Below are 17,878 nucleotides of genomic sequence, written 5' to 3'. Positions count from 1 at the left end.
CACACGGTCACTCTCCCACGCGGTCACTCACACGGCCACTCTCCCACGTGGTCACTCTCACATGCGGTCATTCACATGGTCACTCTCCCACATGGTCACTCACGCGGCCACTCTCCCACACGGTCATTCACGCGGCCACTCTCCCACACGGTCACTCTCGCGGCCACTCTCCCACGCGGCCACTCTCCCACGCGGTCACTCTCCCACGCGGTCACTCTCCCACGCGGTCATTCACACGGTCACTCTCCCACGCGGTCACTCACACGGCCACTCTCCCACACGGTCATTCACACGGCCACTCTCCCACACGGTCACTCTCACGGCCACTCTCCCACATGGTCACTCACACGGTCACTCTCCCACACGGTCATTCACACGGCCACTCTCCCACACGGTCACTCTCACGGCCACTCTCTCACACGGTCACTCTCCCACACGGCCACTCACACGGTCACTCTCCCACGTGGTCACTCTCACACGCGGTCTCTCACGCGGTCACTCTCCCACACGGCCACTCACGCGGTCACTCTCCCACACAGTCATTCACGCGGCCACTCTCCCACGCGGTCTCTCACACGGCCACTCTCCCACGTGGTCACTCACTGGCCCACTTTCTCACATGTGGTCTCTCACACGGCCACTCTCCCACGCGGTCACTCACATGGCCACTCTCACACACGGTCACTCACTGGCCCACTTTCTCACATGTGGTCACTCACACGGCCATTCTCACACGCAGTCACTCACTGGCCCACACGCTCACACACGGTCACTCCCTGGTCCACACACTCACACGCGGTCACTCACTACCATGGCCCACCCAGAAAGCCCAGCCTCTCTCACATCAGAGAGGGAGACAGCAGAGTGTGAAAGGGGATGGCAGGGCGAGAAGGGAGAGGGCAGAAGGAGGGGTTGGGGAACGGAATGAGGGCGGTGAGGAGGAGAGAGCAGGAGGAGGGAGGAGGGTCAGGCAGCAGGAGGGGAAGGGCAATTGGGTGGGTTGAGGCATTAGGAGGGGAGGGCAGGGTCTGTACCTTGGCTATGGCTGTCAAAGGATTCCCAGTCGTATTTCTCCAGGGTCTGAGCGTGCTCTGGCAGTAGTTTCTGCGGTGGGGGCTGTACAGTACAGATAGACTGAGTGAAACTACCCAGGGCAATGCCTGATGGCGTCCGAGCAACAAACACTTTGTAATGAGTTGGTTCATAAGGACAAGGAGCAGGGCGTGGCCATTCAGTCCATCAGGCTACACCATTCAATAAAATCATGGCTGATTGGACTGTCACTTCAAATCCACATCCCTGCTTAACCGTGGTGACCTTTCACTCCCGTTGCTCTACAAGAATCTATTCATCTTAGCCTTCAAAAGATTCAAAGGCTTTGTTTCCACCGCTTTTAATGGGGAGAGTCCCAAAGACACTCTATCCCTTGAGAGAAAAAAATTCTCCTCATCTCCATCCTAAATGGATTGCCTGTTATCTCTAACAGAGGCTCCCACAAAAGTAAACATCCACAAACAATCAGAGAAATGTGGAAACTAGGAGCAGGAGTAGGCCATTCGGCCCTTCGAGCCTGCTCTACCATTCAAGGTGATCATGGCGCTCATCCAACTCAGTCCCCTGTTCCCGCTTTCTCCCCCCTATTCTTTGATCCCTTTAGCCCTAAGAACTGTATCTAACTTCTTCTTGAAAACCATTCAATGTTTTGGTCTCAACCGCTTTCTGTGGCAGAGAATTGCACAGCATCATAACTTTCTGGGGAAGACATTTCTCCTCATCTCTGTCCTAAATGACCTACCGTTCACTCTTATACTGGGACCCCAGTTCTGGACTCCCCGGTCATTGGGAACATCCTTCCTGTCCAGTCCTGCCAGAATTTATAGGTTTCTACGAGATCCCTCCTCATTCTCCTAAACTCGGTGAGTATTTGGTAGGGCCCTGGGGAGTGTTGCTGAACAAAGGGACTTTGGGGTACAAATTCAAAGTTTCTTGAAAACAGAGTCATAGGTAGGCCAGGTCATGAAGAAGGCATTTGGTACATTTTCTTTCATTGGTCAGTGCATTGAATGTAGGAGTTGGGAGGTCATGTTGCGGCTGTACAGGACATTGGTTAGACCACTTTTGGAATATTGTCTTCAGTTCTGGTCTCCCTGCTATAGGAAAGATGTTGTTAAACTTGAAAGGGTTCAGAAAAGATTTACAAGGATGTTGCTGGGATTGGAGGATTTGAGCCATAGGGCAAGGCTGAATAGGCTGGGGTTATTTTCCCTGGAGCATAAGGGGCTAAGGGGTGACCTTACAGAGGTTTATAAAATCATGAGGGGCATGGTTAGGGTGAATAGTCAAGATCTTTTTCCAAGGGTCGGGGAGTCCAAAACTAAACAGCATAGGTTTAAGGTGAGAGGGGAAAAAGGGACCTAAGGGGCAACTTTTTTACGCAGAGGGTGGCGCGTGGATGGAATGAGCTGCCAGAGGAAATGGTGGAGGCTGGTATAATTACAACATTTAAAAAGCATCTGGATGGGTACATGACTAGGAAGGGTTTAGAGGGGTAGGGGCCAGTTTAGGATATCTGGTCAGCATGGACGAGTTGGACTAAAGGATCTGTTTCCGTGCTGTAGAGCTCTATGACTCAAACAGTAGGAATAAATGGGTCATTTTCTGAGTAGCAGGCAGTGACAAGTGGGGTACCTCAGGGCTCTGTGCTTGGACACCAGCTGTTCACAATTTAAATTAATGATTTAGACATTTCCTGTCTGCCAACCAGTTGTCTACCTATGTCAGTACACCACCCCAATCCCGTCTGAGTTAATGTTACATGCTAATGTCTTACGTGGGACCTTGTTAAAAGCCTTCTGAAAGTCCAAGCAAACGTTACCCACTAGCTCTCCCGAACAAGTTACACCCTCGAAAAAGTTCAGTCGATTTCCTTTTGTAGATCCAGGATGACTCTATATCTGTTTTCCATGTTCTCTGCCATTAAATCTTTTATAATGGACTCAGCACTTTCCTTACCACCAATGTCTCCATGTCGTGTTTTTAAATAGCTGCCCTGCAAACCACAGCAACTGGGCTAGAGTGTATATAGTGATCACCAATGCATCCACTATTTCTCGGGACACCTCTCCCCTGTCAAGACCTCTCGAGTTCTCACATGTTTCAATCAAGTCACCTTGACTTCAGTAGGGCCGCCATGTCAGAGCTCGTTCTATCCATTCAGAAAGATGCTGAGAAAAGGGATCTGTCCAAGGCTGGTGCAGTTGGGAAAAGGAGCAAGTCAAACAGCCACGACGGGCAGGAGCAAAGCAGAGATCAAGGTAGGACTGACAAATTAAACTGCATCTATTTCAACGTGAGAGCTCTAACAGGTAAGGCTGATGAACTCCGGGCATGGTTGGGAGCATGGGACTGGGATATCACAGTGATTGTAGAAATGTAGCTCAAGGATGGACAGGACTGGCAGCTTAATGTTCCAGGGTATAGATGCTATAGGAAGTGTAGAAAGGGGGGCAAGAGACGAGGGAAGTGGCATTTTTGATTAGGGATAACGTTACGGCCATACTTAGGAAGGATATTTCACAGAGTACTTCCAGTGAAGGAATTTAGATGGAACTGAGAAATAAGGAAGGGATGATCACCTTATTGGGATTGTACTATAGATCTAGCAGGAAACTGAGAAGCAAATTTGTAAGGAAATCTCAGTTGTCTATAAGAATAATAGGGTGGTTATGGTAGGGGATTTTAACTTTCCAAACATTGACTGGGACTGCCATAGTGTTAAGGGATCGAATGGAGAAGGGATTTGTTAAGTGTGTACAGGAACATTTTCTTATTCAGTATGTGGATGCACCTACCAGAGAAGGAGCGGAAATAAGGCAGGCCAGGTGACTGAGGTGATAGTGGGGGAGGACTTTGGGACCAGTGACCATAATTCTATTTGTTTTAAAATTGTGAAGGAAAAGGATAGACCTGATCTCAAAGTTAAAGTTCTAAATTGGAGTAAGGCCAATTTTGACAGTATTAGGCAAGAACTTTTACAAGTTGATTGGGAGAGGCTATTCAGAGGTAAAAGGACAGTTGGAAAGTGGGAAGCCTTCAAAAATGGGGTAATGAGAGTCCAGAGACAGTACGTTCCTGTTAGGCTGAAGGTCCAGGCTGGTAGGTGAAGGGGATGCTGGATGACTGGAGAAATTGAGGCTTTGGTCATGAATAAGAAGGAAGCATATGTCAGGTACAGACAGCAGGGATCGAGTGAATCCTTAGAGGGGTATAAAGGCAATAGGAGAAATATTTAAGAGGGGAAATCAGGATGGCAAAAAGGGGACATGAGATAGCTTTGGCAAATAGGATTAAGGAGAATCCAAAGGGCTTTTACAAATGCAATAAGGACAAAAGAGTAACTAGGGCGAGAATAGGGCCCCTTAAAGATCAGCAAGGCCGCCTATGTGTGGAACCACAGGAAATGGGGGAGATACTAAATGAGTATTTTGCATCAGGCGTTTACTGTGGAGAAGGATATGGAAGCTAGAAAACTTGAGGAAATAAATAGTGATATCTTGAAAAGGTGTCCATATTAAAGAGGAAGAGGTGCTGGACGTCTTAACACACATGAAGGTGGATAAATCCCTGGGACCTGATCAAGTGTACTCTAGAACCCTGTGAGAAGCGAGGGAAGTGATTTCTGGCCACGTGCTGAGATACTTGTATCATTGATCGCCACAGGTGAGGTGCTGGAAGCCTGGAGGTTGGCTAACGTGGTGCTGCTATTTAAGAAAGGTGATAAGGAAAAGCCAGGGAACTCTCGACCAGTGAGCCTGACATCGGTGGTTCTTGGAGGGAATCCTGAGGGACAGGATTTACATGTATTTGGAAAGGCAAGAACTGATTAGGGATAGTCAGCATGGCTTTGTGTGTGGGAAATCATGTCTCAATAACTTGATTGAGTTTTCTGAAGAAGTGTGACAAAGAGGATTGATGAGGGAAAGAGTGGTGGATGTTGTCTATATGGACTTCAATAAGGCATTCGATAAGGTTCTGCATGATAGACTGGTTAACGAGGTTACATCACATGCAATACAGAGAAAACTAGCCATTTGGATACAAAACTGGCTTGAAGGTAGGAGACAGAGGGTGGTGGAGGGTTGTTTTTCAGACTGAGGCCTGTGATCAGCAGTGTGTCACAAGGATCAGTGCTGGGTCCACTGTTTTTCATCATTTATACAAATGATTTGGATGTGAACACAGGAGGTATGTTTAGTAAGTTTGCAGATGACACCGAAACTGGTGGTGTGGTGGACAGTGAAAAAAGGTTTACCTCAGAGTACAATGGGATCATGATCAGATGGGCAGGTGGGCTGAGGAGTGGCAGATGGAGTTTAATTTAGATAAATATGAGGTGCTATATTTTGGAAAGACAAATCAGAGCAGATGTATATACTTAATGGTAAGGTCCTGGGGAGTATTGCTGAACAAAGAGGCCTTGGCGTACAGGTTCATAGTTCCTTGAAAGTGGAGTCACAGGTAGACAGGTTGGTGAAGAAGGCATTTGGTATGGTGCGTGTATGAAATGAGCTGCCAGAGTAAGTGGTGGAGGCTGGTACAATTACAACATTTAAAAGGCATCCGGATGGGTATATGAATGAGAAGGATTTAGGGGGACATGGGCCAAATGCTGGCAGGCAAATGGGACTAGATTAATTTATGATATTGGCATGGACGAGTTGGACCAAAATGTCTGTTTCCATGCCGTACATCTCTGTGACTCTAAGTCAATACACTCATTCCGGTCTGGTAAACCATCTTTGACCTGCTTCCAATATATTTACATCCTTCCTTAAACAAGCAAACCAATATTGTACACGGTATTCCATGCATGGTCTCACCAATGCCCCGTATAACTAAAGCATGCCCTCCTTTCTCTTGTATTCGCTTTGCAAGAAACTTTAAAGCTAAAATACATTCACAGGGGCCAAAGTTCAATGTTAGGGAGCAAGGAGCAAAAAGTGACTCCTCAGGCAGGTGCCTTACAGTGGCACCTGTTCCACTGCCTGCATGGTGACAGCAAATCAGCAGTGCCCTGTGCCCAATGTTGGGGCTGCCCACAGTAACCGGTGATGATGCCAACAGCAGCAATCGAGACAGTAAAAATGTTAATGAAGCTGTTATTAGAAGTCCAGCTAGTTGCCCTTCAGGGATGGAAACTCACTGTCTTTACCCTGTGCAGCCTTGGTGTGACTCCAGTCCCACAACAACCAAGTATGTTTCGAAATGACCTGTTTGGACACATTATGACCCACCTCTGAGGCAGGTGGGAGTTGAAGCTGGACCTTCTGCCCAAACGTACAGCACACTAGCACTGCACCAACGATCTGACGCCAACATCTTGATATTTCCCTTGCCCTCTTTGAGGCCTAGCAATGCCCTCCATAGCAACAAAGGGAGGGGGTGGGTGCAGCCAGTCAGAGTGTATGAGAGAGGTTACTGTAGGGCAAGGACGCTCACCTGTAGCAGCATCAGCAGTAGGACTCGGGAGACTTCACACCGAGCGATAATGTCCATGAACGCACCTGAAAAGAGCAAAACAGATCAAATTCTCTGCGACTCAAAGCGGGGCTGGACCCTAAAAGAAGCAACACACACTGCAATGAAACACAGAAATCAACTCGATCTCGATCAGAACACTCCTTCCCTCTCCAGCACCAGTAACCAAAGGCTGGCCGAACAGACCCTTTACAAAATGGATCATTATCGAGACAGAGCCCATGGGCACTAAGGTGGGTTAGACTGACCTCTACACAGTACCTGCAGCACGAGGTATCCGTACTCAGACCAGAGAACAGAGAGAGGTATAAAGATTTGACTTTGCCAAAAACAGGATCATTTGATAAAAGAAGCATTTCATTTGTGTACATATCCTTTATATGATTTCCAATAATGCCAATTACCAATGTAAACACATAATGCCATCTCCTACCAGCAGAGGTGATGTACAATACGTTAACAATATAAACAAAAGCTGCCCCCTATTAATCTGAGAATTTAGAACAGGAAAAGTACTGATTGAGATGGACAATAAATTTATTCGAGTTGAGTTATAAACATCTCGAGATGATAAAGCTCATTTCAGTGACGGTGACCACTAATTGGTCATCCATTGTTGTCAAAACCCATCTGGTTCACTAATGTCCTTTAGGGAAGGAAATCTGCCATCCTTACCTGGTCTGGCCTAGACTCCAGACCCACAGCAATGTGGTTGGCTCTTAATTGCCCTCTGAAATGGCTGAGCAAAGCCCATCATTTCAAGGGGCAATTAGGGACGAGTAACAATACGGTGGCCATGCCAGCAATGCCCACATCCTATGAAAGGATGAAGAAAATAAAGGCATAGGAGTTGGGAGAGGCCATTCAGTCCACTTCGCCATTCTAGATCATGGCAGTTCAGCTGCCTCCACCCCATTTTCCCCACTTTCTTTCCATAGCCCTGAACGTCATTAAGTCCCTCAAAATCCACCACTTACTTGTTGCCTATTCAACTGCCCTTTGAGAAGGCAGCAGGGAATTGCCACTGGGCAGCACGCTGGCTCAGTGGTTAGCACTGCTGCCTCACAGCACCAAGACCCAGGTTCGGTCCCATCCTGGGGTGACCATCTGTGTGGAGTTTGCACATTCTCCCCGTGTCTGCGTGGGGTTTCCTTCGGGTTTTCCAGGGCCTCCCACTGTCCAAAGATGCGCAGGCTGGGTGGATTGGCCATGCTAAATTGCCCATTACTGTCCAGGGATGTGCAGGCTGGGTGAGTTAGCCATGGGAGTTGCAGGGTTACAGCGATAGGGTAGGGGTGTGGGTCAGGGATGGGATGCGCGTTGGATGGTCAGTGTAGAGACGATGGGCTGAATGGCCTGCTTCCACACTGTAGGGATTCTATGATTTGGAAGACATGGGAGCGGTTTGCTTGGCCAATACGCGGGATTGAAAGTTGATCATGTTGCTGTGGGTCTGGAGCCAGAACGGGTCAGGATGGCAGATTTCCTTCCCTAAAGGATTTTAGTAAAACCAGATGCAATTTTCTAACAGTCTTAGATATTTCATGGTCATTATTACTGAGACGGATCCTTCAATTTAAGGATTAAATGCAAGGTTAAATGTTTAACACAGAACATAAACATCTCCAGACTAGGAGCATAGCAACGTCCCTGAGTTATCTCACACTCACCTACAGGGGTACAGGTACCTGGCACCTGTAATCCTCTCTCCTGAGCCAGGAGCTGCATTTCTGTGAAGACAGCCAGAGCTCCATCGTAATCCCCTGCAAGATATCCGAAAGTAGCAGCTGAAAACATGGCCATTCACACAGAACCGTGACCCAATGAGAAGAGGAAGCCTGCAGGGACTGAGCTGTTGTAATGCTCAGTCCAGCCTCGGTACTCACGGGTAATTATTTTGCAGGTCGCCACTTTTCCGAGCGACAGGAGACATTCAATGGGAACCTGGGATTGCAACTCAGCCGCCCTCTGAAAATGCACAGAGGCTTCGCCTGGTTTATTCATTTCCTTTGGAGGAAGAAAAGGAGAACGATTGTTCAGCAAAAAGAAATTAATCGCAAAGCTCCTGTTGGTGAGGAACAGGCAGTATGAATGACAGCCACACTGTCAAAACTGGGGGCGAGCAGTGCTGGGGGAGCGCCGCACTGTCGGAGGGCCGCACTGTCGGAGGGTCAGTGCTGAGGGAGTGCCGCACTGTCAAAACTGGGGGCGAGCAGTGCTGGGGGAGCGCCGCACTGTCGGAGGGTCAGCGCTGAGGGAGCGCCGCACTGTCGGAGGGTCAGCGCTGAGGGAGCGCCGCACTGTCAAAACTGGGGGCGAGCAGTGCTGGGGGAGCACCGCACTGTCGGAGGGTCAGCGCTGAGGGAGCGCTGTACTGTCGGAGGGTCAGCGCTGAGGGAGCGCCGCACTGTTGGAGGGTCAGTGCTGAGGGAGCGCTGCATTTCGGAGGGTCAGTGCTGAGGGAGCACCTCACTGTCGGAGGGTCAGTACTGAGGGACTGCTGTACTGTCAAAGAGTGTGGTCACCGGTCAGTGCTAAGGGATGGATGTTATCTTCACCTTCAGTGCGTTTCCAAGCTCCAAGCACAGACTCGCTGCCATGACTGGCTGGTTCAACTCAATGTAGACCTGGACGGAGAGAGCAGGACAGGAAATTATCCGTGATGCATTTCCTCTACCTGAGCAGGTCAGTGATCAGACCTTTTCAGGTTATGAGCTTATTTGATGGCATTCTCGTTTTAGGTCCCTGAATTTAGTGGTAATTTGCTCCCATTCCCTTCTGTCTGAAGGCATTGATTTTGACTGAGAGGGTACTGACACCTAGAAACTGTCAAAGTGTGTGTGGAGACCATGTGAAGCAGTGGTGGGACTGGGACTGGGGTAACACAGCTCTGACTTAATCTATCCTCTACCAGTGGGATTGTGCTCTGTTTCACATTTACTTAAATTCCAACGTATTCTGAGGGGGGTCAGAAACAAACTGAAAATGCTCCTAGTTTGATTGAACTTTGATTTGAGCTATTATTGTCACGCACCGAGATACAGCGAAAAGTATTGTTTTGCGTGCTAACCAGATAAATCATACCTTACATAAATATATCAGGGTAACAGAATATAATGCAGAACATAGTGTTACAGCTACAGAGAAAGTCCAGGGAAAGATCAACTCTGACATATGAGAGGTTCTTTCATTAGTCTGATAACAGTGGAGAAGAAGCTGTTCTTGAATCTGTTGGTACATGTTTCCAAACTTCTGTATCTTCTGCCCGATGGAAGATGGTGGAAGGGAGTATAACCGAGTGGGAGGAGTCTTTGATGATGTTGGCTGCTTTACCGAGGTAAATGTAGACGGAGTCAATGGAAGGAAGGCTGGTTTGTGTGATGGACTGGACTACATTCACAACTCTCTGTAACTTCTTGGTTTCGGCCTGAACACTGGTCAGTGGCTGGTGTCTCAGACTGGGGCAGTGTCTCCCTGTCCTGATCATTCTCTGGGTGACAATGTGCAATGGGTCAGGGGATGAGACTTGTCTGTGAAGGCCCCCACAGTTGACCAGTCAGCTGATGCTTACCGCATGTGGCAACGTTGGATAAGGAGAGCAAGATTGGGCATTACTCAGGGAACCCTTGACCCAGCACAAGAGAAAGGAACTCACAGATTGAAAACTTCCCAATGTGGTTAACGCCATTAATCAGAGTCACCTACCACTCCCAGAACTTTCTACTGCACTTGACGTTAACCCCGGGCCACTGCAATCTAGATTCAGAAACCCCCATTTCGAAGAGGAGCAGGGACCGTTCCCTCCGGTTGACATTTATCCCTCAACCAACGCCCCTGCCACAGGCCCCTGATGCAGTCACTTTGCCTCGGCCTGCTTGTGGGATCTTGCTGTGCCTAACTGGCTGCAGCGGACCCTACTTTCGAACAGTGCACACATTTAACGCTGTGGCCATCATGGGGGTGGGCGCTGTCCAAATGCTGACCTTTATCGCAAAGCTGTAGCAGTTGGTGGCGGCCTGCAGGTGCTCCTCGAAACCTGGGCACTGGAGTCTCTGAGTCTCCTTCTCGGCCTGCAGGAAGAGCCGGGCAGCGTCAGTCAGAGCTAGGGCCTCCCCAGCAGCATTGAACAGTGTCTGCTCGCACCTAAGGACACGGGACAGAGACACAGAAACAGTCAGCACACCCCCGATTCCAACTTCACATCCCCAGGCCCCATTGGGAGATCTCCTGGCCCTGAGGGGCAGGGACATTACAGAGCTCGGCGCAAATCAGAGTAACGTCTATTACATGGACACAGCCCCCTCAGTGATTACTTGGAGCTCTGTCTCTCTCAACAGGAAAAAGGGGGTGAAATCCCTTCTGTTAAGAACTGTCCGTCCTGCCCCTACAGGCCAGGGTGGAGCAGGGGGGAGAAGAGTTGATGTCCCGTGAGACACAAAAACCTCCTCAGCTGGAGGGAGAGGTCACCCACCGGCAGCTTGGAGCATGAACGGTGACCCACTGGGTCCTCCTCACAGCCAAATCCCAACCCTGAGAAACACCCACAATGTCCCATCTCCAGAATGCCCAATGTACCCACACTGTCTCTCTCCCCACCCCGTGCCCACATGACCTCCCTCACCCTGTACCCACACTCTCTCTCTCCCCCCCCCCCACCCACACACTGTCGCTCTCCCCTCCTGTACCCACCTGTCTCCCCCACCTGCTGTGCCCACAAGGGTCCTCTTCCCTGCTGCCCCTGGCTCCGAAAGCCTTCTCTGCTCCAGGCTGTGCTGCCCAGATACCCCACCAGCTGATGCCACCCGAGTGTAGAGGGTGGGCAGCTCTTCCCAAAGTGAACCAACCTCTTACCGTGCGACAGCCAGGTTACAGAAGCCAGCGTACTGCAGGCACTCCTCCTGTTTCAGCTCCTTGGCCAACAGCCCTGCAACACAACAGAGTCAATAAAACTTACACAAAGAGCTGAGCCAACAGCTCCATCCACGTCACTTAATTTAAAAACAATTCTTACATGGGCTCTGCATGTCACCTTCCAGGCCAACATTTGTCGCCCCTGTCCCTAACGGCCCTGGAACTGAGCGGCTTATAGAGTCATGCAGCACAGAAACAGACCCTTTGGTCCAACTCAACCCATGTCGACCAGATTTCCTAAATTAATCTAGTCCTATTTGCCAGCATTTGCCCCAAATCCCTCTAAATCATTCCTATTCATGTACCCACCCAGATCCCTTTTAAATGTTGTAACTGTACCAGCCTCCACCACTTCCTCTGGAAGCTCATTCCATACCCACACCACCCACTGTGTGAAAAAGTTATCTCTCAGGTCCCTTTTAAATCTTTCCCTTTCCCCTCTCACCTTAAACCTATACCCTCCACTTTTGGACTCCCCCACCCTCGGGAAAAGACATTGGCTATTAACACTATACATACCCCTCATGACTTTATAAACGTCTATACAGTCACCCCTCAGCCTCCGATGCTCCAGGGAAAATAGCCCCAGCCTATTCAGCCTCTCCCTATAGCACAAACCCTCCAATCCTGGCAACATCATTGTAAATCTTTTCTGAACCCTTTCAAGTTTCACAACATCCTCCCTATAGCAGGGAGACCGTCCTGCCCATGCGGTGGAGGCCAGGGCTGAATGGAGAGAATTAATATCCTGTGAGACACGAAAACCCCCTCAGCTGGAGTATTCTAAAAGTGGCCAAACCAATGTCCTGTACAGCCACAACATGACGCTCCAATTCCTCTCTACTCAATGCAATGACCAATGAAGGCAAGCGTACCAAATGCCTTCTTCACCAACCTACCTGCCTGCCTGCGACTCTACTTTCAAGGAACTATGCACTTGTACCCCTAGGTCTCTTTGCTTGCTTGGTCATGTCAGAGGGCATTAAAGAGAAAACCACATTGCTAGGAGTCTGGAGTCACATGTCAGCCAGAGCGGGTAAGGAGGGCAGATTCCCTGTCTGTAGGGCAAATAATGGACTCAATGATTTTTTATGGTCCCTGTAATAGTGACTTGACATTAAAATCCTGATTATAAAACAATAAAAGGAAGGACTCAATGAGAAGGATGAACAGCCCATGATTAACAAAAGGAGGGTATCCGAAGAAAAACTAACCTGTACAAATCAGTGAAAACTAATGGTAAAGCAGACGATACTGAATTTTATTTTCAAGAACCAGCAGCGGATTATTTATAAGCTGATAAACAGGCAGAAAACTGGTCATGAAAGAAAATTGGCAAGAAATTTAAAAACAAACAGCAAGAGCTTCTGCAGCTGTATAAAAAGGAAAAGAATAGCTAAAGTAAATATGGGATCCTTGGTGGTTGCAATTGGGGAATTGATAACAAGTAACAGGAAAAGGCAGATATTGAAACCAAAAGTTTGTATCATGCTTCACAGAAGAGACTATAAACATCCCAAAGATAACAGATAAACAAAGTGCTAATGGGAGGAAAAATTTTGTAACGGTCTCTACGTTAAGAGACAAAAGAAGTGGAGCAAACTAATGGGACTGAAGCCTGTCAAGTCACTGGAACCTGATGGCCTGTATCCAAGGGTTTGAAAGGAAGTGGCTGCAGAGATAGTGGAGGCATTGGTCAAAATATTTCAGAATGCACTGGGTTCCAGTGGGTTGGAAAACTGTTCATGTCACACCCCTGTTCAAGAAGGGAGGGAGACAGAAAGCAGGAAACTACAGGGCAGTTAGCCTAACATCTGTTGTTGGGAAAATCTGGAATCTATTATTAAGGAAAAAACAGCAGGCCAATTAGAAAAGCTCATCACAATTAAACAGAGACACCATGGTTTTGTGAAAGGGAACTCATGTTTGACAAATTTGCTCGCATTCTTTGAGGATAAAACAAGCAGAGGTGATAAAGAGGAAACAGTGAATGTAGTGCATTTAGGTTTCCAGAACGCATTTGATCAGATACAACATAAAAGGTTATTGCACAAGATAGGAGGTCACGGTGTAATGTATTAGCAAGGAGTGAGGATTGGCTAAAACACAGAAGGCAGAGAATCAAGATTAATGGGTCTTGCTCAAGTTGGAAAGATGTAACTAGTGGAGTGCCACCAGGATCAATCCTAGGACCTCAATTATTTACTCTTTCTATTAAAGAATTGGAGGAGGTGGCAGAATGTAATGTGCAATGTTTTCAGAAATCCAGGTCAGTCTCTGGAATAGCCAGAAATGAAGGGCAGTGAACAGGGAGCAGTGGAAGCATCACAGACACATACAGCATGGAAACTGACCCTTCGGTCCAACCAGTCCATACCGACCATAATCCCAAACTAAACTAGTCCCACCTGCCTGCGCTTGGCCCATGTCCTTCCAAATCTTCCTTATTCATGTACTTACCCAAATGTCTTTTAAACTTTGTAACTGTACCTGCATCCACCACTTCCTCTGGAAGTTAATTCCACACACGAACCACCCTCTGTGTAAGAAAGTTGCCCCTCATGTCCTTTTTCACTCTTTCTCCTCCCACCTCAAAGATATGCCCCCTAGTTTTGAAATACCCCACCGTAGGGAAAAGACACCTGCCATTCGCCTTATCTATGCCCATCATGATTTTATAAACTTCTATAAGGTCAGCCCTTAAGCTCCCACACTCCAGTCAAAGAAGTGCCAGTCGATCCAGCTTCTCCTTATAACTCAAAGCCTCCATTCCTGGCAATATCCTAGGAAATCTTTTCTGAACCCTCTCCAGCTTAATACTATCTTTCCCATAACTGGGCAACCAGAACTGGGTACAGTATTCCAGAAGACGCCTCATCAACATCCAGTACAACCTCAACATGACTTGCCAACACCTACACTCAAAGCTCTGAGCAATGAAGGCAAGTGTGCTAAACACCTTCTTAACCACCCTGTTTACATGCAACATAAATTTTAAAGAATTATGAACCTGAATTGCTAGGTCCCTCTGTTCTACAACACCACTGAAGGCCTTACCATTATGTGTATAAATCCTGCCCTTGTTCATTTTACCAAAACGCAATACCTCACATTTATCCAAACTACACTCCATCTGCCACTCTTCAATCCATTGAGAGGGAAGAGCTACAAGATCTACAAACAGAAGCCTCCCTGTGCTGGTGCTGGATAATCACTGAACCACGTTCATCCAGTGATTAGTGCTGACTGGCTGAAGATCATGAGGGTTTCAGCAGTAGAGAGAAATAAGAAAATAATTTTCAAAAAAAAGGAATCAGATTAATAGCTGAGGGGTAAGAATTTGTCCAGAAGACATCCATTCGGCCCACTGTAGCACTGTTGGCCCTTGGAACGAGCTCTATAACTTTCCCAAAGACTTTGATGGGCTGAATACCAGCCTTCTCTGTTCTAAGCTGCTTTCATCTTGCTCACAGCAAATCTGTAATACCAGCAGCAACCAACAGGTGGAAGGATTCTCCTCAAACAAGGACTGGATGTTTAAGCTTGATTTCCCAAAAACAAAATGGTCAGACTCGGGTTAGAGGTTGCCCAGTTAGGACAGAGATGGAGAGGAATGTGTTGCTCTCAGAAGGTAGTGAATCTGTGGACTTCTTTAACACAGAGGGCTGGTGAGACTGGATCATTACGTATTTTCAAGGCAGAGAGAGACAGATTTTTAATCAGTAAGGGAATCAAGGGTCATGGGGAAAAGGCAGGAAAGTGGATTTGAGGATTATCAGATCAGCCATGATCCTAAGTGGTAGTGTAGACTGGATGGGCCAAATGGCCTATTTCTGTTTGTATGTCTGGTGGCCAACAGCGAACAGCAAGAAAGAATCAAACTAAGAGTCCCACTAACACTAAACTATTCTAAATGAAGCTGTTCCCAAAGTTGTATAGAGCCAGGAAAATGTAAATGGATGTTAGATTGCTTGTCCTCAATGTGCAAATGTTATCAACATTTGTGCACAAAGTCCTGCATGTTAAAGGATTTAATTGCTGAAAAATAAAATGGAGTTCTAGAGTCACAGAAACAGACCCTTCGGTCTAACCAGATATCCTAATCTAGTCCCATTTGCCAGCATTTGGCCTATATCTCTCTAAACCCTTCCAATTCATATACCCATCCAGATGACTTTTAAAAGTTATTATTGTACCAGCTTTCACTACTTCCTCTGGCAGCTTATTTCATACACATGCCACTCTCTGTATGAAAACGTTGCCCTTCAGGTCTCTTTTAAATCTTTCTCCTCTTACATTAAACCTATGCCCTCTAGTTTTAAACTCCCCTTCCCTGGGAAAAAGACCTTGGCTATTTACCCTCTCCATTCCTGTCATGATTTTATAAATCTCTATAAGGTCATCCCTCAGCATCTGATGCTCCAGGGAAAATAGCCCCAGCCTATTCAACCTTTCCCTACAGCTCAAACCCTTCAACCCCAGCAACATCCTTGTAAATCTTTTCTGAACCCTTTTCAAGTTTAACAATATCTTTCCTATAGCAGGGAGACCAGGACTGAACACAATAAACCAAAAGTGGCCTAACCAGTGTTCTGTACAGCTGCAACATGACCTCCCAACTCCTATACTCAATGCACTGACCAATAAAGGCAAGTGTACCAAACACCTTCTTCACCATCCTGTCTACCTGCAACTCCATTTTCAAGGAACTATGAATCTGCACCCTTAGGTCTTTTTGTTCGGCAACACACCCAGGATCTACCATTAAGTGTACAAGTCCTGCCCTGATTTGTCTTTCCAAAATGCAATACCTCATATTTATCTGAATTAAACTCCATCTGCCACTCCTCAGCCTATCAGCCCATTTGATCAAGATCCCATTGTACTCTGAGGTAACTACACCTCCAATTTTAGTGTCATCTGCAAACTTATTAACCATACCCACTATGTTCACATCCAAATCGTTTATATAAATGACGAAAAACAGTGGACCCAGCACCGATCCTTGCAGCACACTGCCGGTCACAGACCTCCAGTCTGAAAAGCAACCCTCCACCACCACCCTCTGTCTCCTAACTTCAAGCCACCCACACACAGGAGTTTTGTACATAAAGCACTTGAATGAAAGTTTGTCCTATCAGTTAACACTTTTAACTATTGGTGATTATGCAAAGTAATTCACTATCCTCTCTCAATGTCTCACTCGATGCTCACTCTTCCAAGGTGAGCCCTGACTGCTGCCAGCTATTCCACAAGGGAGGCATCTCTTAGGATTTCACTCATTCCTGGGGTTGGGCTGCAGTTTCCAAGCAGAGCAGGCTTGCAGCAATCCCACAGCAGGAAAATATTGCGACTCGAATTCTCCTCCAACTGCTCCCCATGAACTGCTGCCACTTACCAAACTGCTCGCTTGCTTCCGCCACATTTGGTTTTCGGAGAAACCGCCTGCAACACAAAACCAAAGAGTCAGGAAAAGGACTCCGCCACAGCAAGTACCAAAAGTAACACATGAATCACTAATGGTCAGCCTGCAGGCCCAGCATGCGACTGCGAAAGCAGATGGGACGTTCTACTGCAGCTGTACAGAATCTTGGTGAGACTACATCCTATGACACAGTACACAGTACATTGTCTTTAATTGAGAAAGCACACAGAAGGTTCACTCGATCCATTTTTGGGATGAGGGTGTCACACCATTGGGTGGCACAGTGGCTCAGTGGTTAGCACTGCTGCCTCACAGTGCCAGGAACCCTCAGGTGACTGTTTGCGTGCGCGTTCTCCCCGTGTCTGCGTGGGTTTCCTCCGGGTGCTCCGGTTTCCTCCCACAGTCCAAAGAAGTATCGTTTAGGTGGATTGGCCATGCTAAATTGCCCGCAGTGTTCAGGGATGTGCAGGCTAGATGGATTTGCCATGAGAGATGAACTGATAGGGTGGGTCTGGGTGGGATGCTCTTCAGAGGGTTGGTGTGGACTCATTGGGCTGAATGGCCTGCTTCCACACTGTAAGGATTCTTTAATCCTACAAAGGAAAATTGAATAGGTTGGTTCTTTACATTTTGGAATCGCAAAGGAGAGGTGATTTCATTGGAACGTATAAGAATCAGATCTTTCAACCCAATGACTTTGAAGGAAATTGCATCCACACACAGGGATATGGAATTGCCAAAAAATCAAAAACATTTGCACCCACCACCCCACTGAACCCCATCCTCCTGCCTGAACCTCTTCCTCCAAGCTCAACTCAGCCCAACTCTGCTGCAGTCTAATCCTTCATCTCTTTCCCACCCACACCCTCCACAGCTTCCAAACCGCTCCCTCTTCTTTCTCCCTCTCATTCCCCCCTGCCCACAATGAACATCGACTCTCTCTTGCTTCGTCTACCTTAAAAAAACTCTTCTCCCCCAGAGCCCTTGCTCACTTCCATCATACCC

At 47.5% G+C, this 17,878-nt stretch overlaps 1 protein-coding gene across 2 annotated transcripts in view; it reads right to left on the bottom strand.

The window, feature by feature from the left end:
• The window catches only part of f8a (coagulation factor VIII associated), a 19,487-nt gene that overhangs the window by 1,329 nt on the left and 280 nt on the right, over positions 1–17,878 (bottom strand). Inside the window, exons 2-9 of one of the 2 annotated variants that reach the window (XM_048617745.1) lie at positions 16,847–16,893; positions 11,389–11,461; positions 10,521–10,680; positions 9,096–9,164; positions 8,424–8,544; positions 8,208–8,300; positions 6,499–6,563; positions 449–1,116 (exon numbers count right to left, since the gene is read on the bottom strand). In XM_048617745.1, the coding sequence (XP_048473702.1) occupies positions 1,009–1,116; positions 6,499–6,563; positions 8,208–8,300; positions 8,424–8,544; positions 9,096–9,164; positions 10,521–10,680; positions 11,389–11,461; positions 16,847–16,893 (736 nt within the window). In that variant the 3' untranslated portion in view covers positions 449–1,008. Of the gene's footprint in view, positions 1–448; positions 1,117–6,498; positions 6,564–8,207; positions 8,301–8,423; positions 8,545–9,095; positions 9,165–10,520; positions 10,681–11,388; positions 11,462–16,846; positions 16,894–17,878 lie in introns of those variants that run through there. The other variant, XM_048617744.1, reaches the window with a different exon arrangement.

This window comes from Rhincodon typus, chromosome 37 (genome assembly GCF_021869965.1).
Source record: "Rhincodon typus isolate 14 chromosome 37, sRhiTyp1.1, whole genome shotgun sequence".
Taxonomy (NCBI): Eukaryota; Metazoa; Chordata; class Chondrichthyes; order Orectolobiformes; family Rhincodontidae; genus Rhincodon; species Rhincodon typus.
The sequence above is the reverse complement of the archived record's forward strand: the minus strand, read 5'-3'. Positions and strand labels throughout refer to the sequence as shown.